The sequence below is a fragment of the Vigna unguiculata genome, chromosome 9, assembly GCF_037176805.1.
Source record: "Vigna unguiculata cultivar grain cowpea cultivar isolate G323 ecotype 2 chromosome 9, ASM3717680v1, whole genome shotgun sequence".
In the NCBI taxonomy this organism is placed as follows: domain Eukaryota; kingdom Viridiplantae; phylum Streptophyta; class Magnoliopsida; order Fabales; family Fabaceae; genus Vigna; species Vigna unguiculata.
In genome coordinates, this window is record NC_140800.1 from 40,973,989 (window position 1) to 40,983,477 (window position 9,489).

General features: G+C 31.0%; 1 protein-coding gene across 2 annotated transcripts; it reads left to right on the forward strand.

Annotated features, from left to right (window-relative positions):
- On the forward strand, nt 1-5,258 carry TIFY8 (TIFY domain protein 8). Of its 2 annotated transcripts, none has more exons than XM_028049144.2 (6): nt 1-472; nt 1,172-1,359; nt 1,478-1,917; nt 2,032-2,122; nt 4,203-4,443; nt 4,870-5,258. In XM_028049144.2, the coding sequence occupies exons 1-6, from the start codon at nt 265-267 to the stop codon at nt 4,956-4,958; spliced, it is 1,257 nt and encodes a 418-aa protein (XP_027904945.1). In that variant the 5' UTR covers nt 1-264; the 3' UTR covers nt 4,959-5,258. The 2 variants fall into 2 exon arrangements, with proteins under 2 accessions (XP_027904945.1, XP_027904946.1); XM_028049145.2 differs by having other exon boundaries at nt 4,215-4,443.
- Nucleotides 5,259-9,489: the final 4,231 nt, after the last annotated feature.

Below are 9,489 nucleotides of genomic sequence, written 5' to 3' on the forward strand. Positions count from 1 at the left end.
GCATAACAGAGACAGACATGCGCCCATTAAAATGAACAGAACACATTAGCCCAACAACATTTGCCAACAAAGAAAGAACCTTTTGCTTTTTTTTTTTTTTTTCTTCTCTCTCTCCGAAAAGGACTGATTCTCTCTCCATCTATGTCTTTTATCTTTCTTTTTTAAGAGATCGTGTTTTTGCTTCTTCTTCTTCTGCTGCTGCTGCTTCTTCTTCTTCCCACCTACTCACTCACTCTTTGTGTTTGTTGGTGAGATGGGTATGTCATGGCTGTGCTGCTGAGAATGGCTCAGCCTCACAATGGCAACACCAGCAACACTCTCAACCACACTTTGGTTCTTCATGACTTTCTGGGCATGAAGCCCGCAGCTGATTCTCCAAAAACCACCGATGTAAGGTTGTCGGAACCGTCGGCCTCCGCCTCCTCCGCTGGTGGACGTGGCCCTTTCTCAGCCACCTCCGACATCGCTTCTGGTGAGTGCTGTTTTCTGGTTTCACTTTTCGGCTTTTGTAATCAAAGGTGAAAATTTTATAAATTAAAAAGAAAAAATTGAGGGCCGTACTCAGGGCATTACCCTTTGCTTACAAGACCCTGCTTTGATACCATCTCTTTCTTTTGGTGGGGTACCTTTTTGATGGATTAGTTTAGTGAGATCAGTGCTGCTGGGTTAGTTTTACTTCACATGGTTTTTCATAATTTCTCCACTTTGCTTTGAGCTTTTTGTTTTTTCATTCTCTAATGTCTTTTGACTTTTTAGTAGCTAGTGTGTTCGGTTTGTTTTTCCTATCAATGTCAGGGGTTTCAGTATGGTGTTTGAATAGGCTATTGTATTCTGTCTTCTAGACTATAATTTAGTGTACCAAGTGGGAGGATTGAATTCGTGCTGAAAATTTCTGAGAATTTTCAGTAGAAAACTGTAATGTTCTGTCAACATTTGTGCATTGGGGCCATAGTGATGATACGGGGTTTTAGGTATTTATGACAGTTATTGTGATTGTGCTGTTTCATTTTTTTTTTCTTTTCTTGGCCTTTTCATCTATAAATGGACATTCTGGCTCATTTTTTTCTTGATGTTGTTGAAAATGGAAGTTATTTATGGAGATTTCTATTATCTTTGGAGGGTTTTTTTCATTTCCATGAAAGTAATGTTTTTCGTCTCATAAATTTGGTAGAGAAACAGGTAGGAAACCATCTTGAGGGAGTTCCTTTCTATGGCCCAAGGAGTGATCTTTCTGGTGCTGAGATCAGTAACAGATTAGTGGGAAGCAAGAGAAGTAATTCTGATTCCGCTTTTACTGGTTCCTCCAGAGAGGCCTTCCAAATGGTCCCAGATTCCTATCAAAACTCACATTTGATGAAGGTTGATTTGACTTATTGCTTAATAATTCTCCCCCAATGTGCTCAATCTTCAAAAATGAATAGAAACACTTCTGCTTTTGTCTTCTTTGCTTTACATCATGAGTTCTGATTTCACACAGGTTCTCCGGAATGCAGCTGGAGATAGGTCTAGAAGGCCAAATGATGAGGAAGTGTTACTTGGTATGCAGTCACTGAAACAATCTTCTCCTCAGATATTTCAGCCTCCAACCAGCACTAAGATTGATGCCAATAAGTGGGAACGATCTATTCTCATGAATGTTGGCCCTTCCATGCAGTATCCACCTCGTGGAGGGCAATTGGCACCTTTTGTCCACCAAATGGCCTCAAGCAAGATCAGGGATACCAATGCTGGCCCTTCATTCATTTCTCAGTCTGCTGCTGATGAAGGGTCTAGAACTGGAATCAAAGGCCCTGGAATTTTAAGTTCTATAAACGTTGCTGCTGCTGTGGCTGCTGAGAAAACTCCATCTGCTATTATGCTTGGTAGCAGCAGGCCAAAACCTGGAAGTAATATCATAGAATCATCCACTCCTCCAAGGTAAATCTTTCTTGTAGATACAGTTTCTGAATTCACCTTGGTTCTTTTGTTTTTTGCTCCCTTTACATTGGAAAAGGGAGAAGTTCCTTGACTTTATGCTTTTGGTATTGACAGCAATCAACCCACCCTAACTTCTGCCAGCCGTCAGATGACTATTTTTTATGGAGGCCAAGCTCATGTTTTTGATGATGTCCATCCTCATAAGGTCTGACCTCTGATTTTTAGCATGTCATATTTGTATGTTGAATTTAGTGTAATAACAACAATGGCAGTAGTCTTAAGGTTGAATCACATAGATTACATGATATATATACCATTGAGCTCAGTTAAAAGTCAAGTTCTTCAGAATATTATTCACCATATGATCTCTTTTCACATGGCTCATGTTTTTTATGATTTCCTCCAATGCCCTTTTTTGGACCCCCTCTATCCCTTTTATGATTCAATCACCAAATGCTTTAATTTACCCCTCTCCAACTTTTATCTCGTCATTTTCTTCTTGTTTGTTGTTAAAATCATAATGCACATACTATGTCCCACTCCTACTCTTGCAAAAGCCTTTCTACTCCAATTTTTGTTTCCAAAGTCCAAGTTTAGAGTTAGCTTCTTCCTTTGATTCCTCTGTCAAAACTCGTTTGCTTGTCATATTTGTGTGTTGCCCTAAAATTTGTGTCCTAAAATTTAATTTATGATTACTACAAGGGTATATATAAGACTATTTGCATGACTTCACCTAATAGCTTAAACTTTTGGGATTGTTGGTTCATGATGTGATATTAGAGCCTCTATGATTTAGCGTGTGTTTGGATTACGGTTAGAAAAATTAAGTTTGATTGAATGAAATTGAAAATCTCATTCAACGGAAAAGCCTTATGGTTTTACTTTGAAAACAACCTACGTTTGGAGCTCCCAAACTGAAAAACCAAGCACACACTTAGTGGTTAGGTTTGTGCATAATGCTAGCTCAAAGGCTTCTTGTGTGGGGGTGTACGTGTTAGAGATGTGATATAAACTATTCATCTGTCTTAACTAAATAGTCTAAGCTTTTGAGATGATTTGACAATCACTTATGGAGACCACACTTTGTTCAGAGCCATATGGCAGTCAAATTTTAAGTGCTCATTATAACTTCTTCTATCGTTCTGGTTTAGCTGAAAAACATGTTTTGATATTAAGAGTTGATTTTCATGCCACACTTGTACTGTAGTTTCTACAACTTATTTTACCTAGTCACTGCACTATCTAGTTTTTGTTTTTAACCTATAATTGCTGATAGATAAGACTTGATAGCAACCAATAACACTCCTGAACCTATAATCTGGCTATAAGGCTCTACCCACTTTCTAGATTGAAAACTATGGATTTATTTTGATTCTATTTACTATAATATGATTTGATATCTCCAGCATCCTTGAGTTGTCATCCATGTTTTGTGAATTTATTATGTTTTCCCTTCAACTTGAAACCTTGAGGTTATAAGTTTGTGGCTCTTTCTTAAATATATGTTACTCAATTTGTATATTTTTACACAGTGTAAGACTTCAACTTACATCTAAACTCCACCATTGGTACCACCAATCTCCTTCTTACGAATGAGTTACTTCCATATTGGTACACTTTCCCTCGAGCGGAAACAATTTTTAATCACAAGTATTGCGGTGGTGACTTTGACTTGTACCAAAATGGGACACATTTGCTTAACATCTTTATTAGAAAGACTATCAAACTCTTAACAATAAGAAAATGGAAATATGTCAAAATGAATAGGAAGATTCAAAAGATATTTTCTTACTACTTACTATGGAGATATTGAGAATATTTTTACTCTAATAATTCACTATTTAAATAACAATATCAAACCATTCACGTGCTTCCACATAATAGCTTAAAAGTTTGGAATATATAGTTCATAACAATATGCTCTTTGACCTAAAATGATATACTAGTAGCAGCAAGTGGATGCAGGTCTGGGATGTCATTGATTGTTTTGTGTTCCAAAATTTGTTTTTGCGTTTACTATTGGTTTGCATCATCTTTGTCTTATCCACTTATATCTTAGATTAATTCAATCGATCAAATCTGCTTTTTATGCTTATTTTTTCCTATAAATCTCTCTTCATTTGCAGATATATTGTTAACATTGAATTGATTACCGAGTTCTTGGTTTTAATCTATTTATTGTTATTGTAAGTGAGTAGCATTGTTGGTTAAAACCGATTGAAAATTACATAATTGAGTGAAGCTCATTGAGTAAGAAGCAATATGGTTTTGTGTTTTATCATGAGTTATGCATGCAGGCAGATGTTATAATGGCTTTGGCCGGGTCAAACGGTGGATCTTGGTCGACTGCGTTCTCGCCTAAATCCGGTGTAAAAATGGTTAATGATGGGAATTTGCACAGCGGAGAAAATGAAACAGGTGCAGTGAATAATGTAGCATTCCCACAGGACCTTCATGGGAAACTCTCTATTACTGCAAGTTCTAGCCATGCCATGGTGTCTGGTGATCGAGTAACTACTACTGCAGGTATGATTTGTCCACATTCTTTTTGTCATATGATAGCTCCCAATAGTGTTGTTTTTTACACTATTATTCCACAACAATAGGAGAATACTTAACCTTCTGATCATCGAGTCTAGATTCTCTTCTGAGTTTAGTTTTTGTGTTGTTCTCAGCTGAGCATTACAGCAATGTTGGTATATTAAAATTCTTTTTAATACATTTTAAAACATCAAAATCAGTATCCGTAAGTATATTTTGAAAACATAACAGAAAAACAGCACAAAAAAAATTCAGCAGAGAATCTAAATTTATGTTGATCTTATTCGGCTATACTTTCTAAATTTAGCAACCAATAGATAATGTGTGGATCATGGTTGGTTCAAAACTAAAGTGGTCTTTTTGAACTATTGAATTTGTTACTGATTGACATTGTTGAACATCTGGTGATAGGGGCACACCAAGGTAGCGTTTTTGCTAAAGATACCAGAAATCCAGTCCAACCATCAGATCCCAGTTCCGAAGACAAAAGAGGACAATGATAGAGTTTGAGACCAAAAGGTTGTGTTTTTATTTATGGGGTGGCTTAACAGTTTTCTCTTAATCTTGATTCTCTTTGGGGTATCATATCATTCACTTTTCTCAAATTTTCTCCATATCTTTCAACCCCCAATTCGGTCTTTCTCTCCTTTTCCCAATGTATGTGGGGAGCAAGTGTAGGATCATTGTTTAAAGAAGCTAAATAGATACACCAAAGATCATTTATGGAGTGCTTTGAACATTAAAAATGTCTTTATTGCAAACAGTCAACTTATTAGGAGGAGTAGATTTTTTTAGAATAACTTCGATGAAAGTTGAGTTATGCCATTACTTCACTTCCATTTGAATGCTGCGAAAGAAGGTAAAAATATGATTCTACTTCTGATCATTGTACACTAAACTGCATTTTATAGGCACATGCATGGATCAAAATCATTTCTGTATCTCAAAAAGATTTAACCGTGTCTAACTCATGGGTGAAATAGTTAACGTCTTTAAAATGTGGTCTTACTCTTTTTATAGGTGACAAACACTTGTACTTACATACTTCAATTGCTTTGTGGTAAAAAATTCTTTTCTTTGGGATCATATATATATATATATATATATGATGCATGGATATTATATGTATATTTAGTATTTCACACAATTTATTTTGAAAGCAATAAGATACTATATACGCTATATTGAAAAATGTAATTTTTATTGAAAACATGATAAACTTATAATTGTTATTATGTAAATTTAAAATAAAGTAACATATTAATCATTGTAAAAAAATTAAAAATTATTATTATTGTAAAAATAATATTAGTTTGTAAATCAATATTTTATTGATAAAATTTCATATATGATCATATGTTAGGTATGAAAGTAAAACTAAAGTTATATTTGTATAATAGGCATAAAAGTAACATAAGTTTAATATTTAAAATTAAACCTGTTGGTTTCGACCTATTCACTGTGCATGACGAATGGAAAGCCCAAATTCACTGTGCTTGACGAATAGAAAGCCCAAATGCTCATTTGCATCATTAATACTTCCATGAAAATACGACTTTGTATTCCCATAATTACTAATTACACCTCCACAAACTTTATGAAATTTTCAAAACATGATTTCCAGAACAATTTCTGAAATAGGATTTTATTCAGAATAAATTTTTGAAAACAAGTTATTTTTAAACGTTTATACTATTTTTTTTCTCTCGTGGCAAACTGTAATCGGAGATGCAACGGAGAAGAAGTAAACACAACTACGGCGGCAACATGTTGCAACCGAAGGTTTTTTAATCCTTTTGCTGTTAACATAAGGGTACATATACTAATCATGGGGGTGCAGAAGCAAATGTCAGAAAGTAAATAAGGAGATGTTGTTGGTTTTGTGCCCCTATTTTATAATAAAACTTTAGGTTTTTAAAAATAAATGGAATATATTGTTGTAAAATATAATTTTTTTGATAAAAATTTTATAATGATTATTCGTTAATATTAATTTAAAACTTATTTCTGTTCTTAATTTATATTTTTTAAATACTTTTGTGCATTAAATTATTTTACAAAAATTATAGATACTAAATATTTTTGAATTTCAATTCATTTATTAATTTTAAATTTATTCATTTTTTCAATTACTTTAATAATTAAATAAAAATTTTATATTTTTTTTCATTCTATCCAGAATAAAAGATATGGTGGGTGCTAACGCTAAATTAAGCGTTACATTAGCCATTAAAAAGAAAAATCGTAAATGCACACATGTATGAAAAATTCTACAGAATAAATTAAATTATTTTATTTTAAACCGAGTCTCAATTTTTCATACATAGTTATTTAGTGTCAGTTCTTCATCATCATGTAACAAAACACATGACTCACATGAGTTGCACTTGTTTTTCATCATTCAACAATTTTGGCTTTTGAGACCTGCATTGCATACCAAACAATTTCTCTTATGCAGTGCCCTGTTTGTTTCCAACAACGGAAACACACCAATTTACAAAGAAACTTCAAATTTCAAAGTGAAAAGGCACACTAAACGAGGCACTTTTGTTTCTAGACTTGAATACAAGATTTCCAATGAAATATATATATAAAATTAATTTTATATATATATTTAATTTAAATCTTATTTCATTATATTCTTTTAAACTGAAATAATGTTATAATATTCACATTTTTATTTAAATACCTTCTACATTAAAATTATTTTATTACTTTTTTTATACATCAAATAAATCATTAATTATAACTATATAATATTTATGAATATTTTAATTCGTTAAATAAATTAAAACTACACTAATAATCACTACAATCAACATTTATTCAATATTAATATTATAATTAATTATAAACTTTATATTTATTAATTACTACTCAACAAGCACTCTTATAAAATTTAAATACTATGAACAAAAAAACAAGCATCATAACCATGTATGATAACTAGCTCCCAATAAAACAAGAAGGGATAAAGAAAGTAAATGTTACTCGGTAATATAATATTACCTTTAATCTGAAACCTGATGGATGTAATTAATGTAATGTCTGTGAATGATCCTTTTTATTTATTGATTTGAGGCAAAGGAATCAATAGCACAGCTCTTAATGTGTTGTCAGCTTTAAATAATATTAATTAAGTTTACACAGAAAATTAGCCACTTGCATAACATGCAATGCAACCTTTCTCTTCACCAATAACATCTCTGTCATCTCCTGCAACAAAACTTTCTTTCCTTTTTCTTTTTCATTTTCATGCTATTTATTAAGACACTTTTCCGTTATTAATTATAATATTACACATAAGACGTTACTCTCACTATCATTTGAATGATAAGACACAACTATAGAAAGTAAACAAGAAGATTCTACACACTGGAACTTTAAAATAGAGTCTATACTGTTTGTATTATTTATTCAACAACGATAAATGCTTAATATTGTAAGTATATATTTATTTATTCTTTTTCATTTTTTCTTTACGTTATATTCTCTTAATAAATTATTCAAATACACCGATTTACAGACACATCTAAAATCATTTTTATATTTTCATTCGATGATTTAAAAAAAAAAAACAAAGACGGACCTGCAAATTTATTCTCAAAGCCCATCACTCAGTTTTACAAAAATTTTAAAAAATATATAATCATTTTACTTTTGTTCCCTCTTCATATTATATATATATATATATATATATATATATATATATATATATTTAACCATAACCGCTTACATAATATATAATAATTAATAATAATAATAATAAAAATATAAATACGTATAATAATTAAAATAGTTTTAAATACTAATAATAATAATAATGGTTAACATATGTATATAATAATTAATAATAAAAAATATGTATAATAATTAATAATAATTAAAATATTTTTAATTCATCTAATACTTATTTAATTTTGTTTTTATTATCAAAAATATTTTAATAATTTTAAAGTTTTATTTATTATTTTCTTTTTTAATTTATCACTTTATTCAAATCAATATTAACTTTTATAAAATTTATATTAAATCTACTTGCTTTGTTATATGAATCGACTAAAAACACGTATATTCAGATTCTTCCCAAAATCTCGTCTTTACATTAAAAGACATACTAATTATGTAACCTAATATATTTATATATGTTTGGCAGAACATTATCTTTCTCAGTCAGGTTATTCTTGACTTCGTCTTTTACACGTCTTTTTTAGCATGTTAGTATTTGCTTTTCGAAACTGATTCTGTGAATAATTAATTTATAATTAAAATTTAGCCAAAATATGTTTTGGCATGTACTTAAATTTTTTAATCACCCATTTTCTGTGTTATTTTTCTTACATGATAATGCACACGCTGTAGTAATTAACTTATCGATAATAATAAAAAAATCTGACGCAAGTAAAATTAATACAAGAGATAAGCATGGATGGGTCCCCACTTTTATTTTTTATTTTTTTTCCAAGAGGCAAGAATCAGGGAGGGACCGTTCTGCATAACATTTTCTGAACTTCTAAGAGACCAAATATCTGATATAACAAGAAAATAAAAATAGTTTTAAGTTGAAAATACTATTTTTTTTTTTTGAAGTAAGAAGTTATCAATGAAACTTATTTCTTTTTATCTTTCACTCATTTTTAAAAGGATAAACTTGAAAATTGTAATTTTTTGGTTCTGTACATTGCAGAGGAGAACCCAGACATTCTTCCATTTTATAATGTTGAACACTTTGGGAAGCTAAAATCTCTACCAATATTTTGTTCCTTCCTTTGTCATTTTCATTCATATTTTCCCAAATACCAAAACACCTACCACCCCTTTTAACATGAACCATCTTAACCCAATCTTTCTTAAACACATAAAAAATAATATTAACACATCCTAATTTAATTTCACAAAATTAATGTATTAAAATAAAATTTATTTTATATAATTCAGTTTATCTTCCAAGTATATGAAACCAAATTTGTCTTTTGTTTTGTAACAACAAGAGTCAAACTTGTCCCAACCCGCAACTTTGTGTGCCTATAT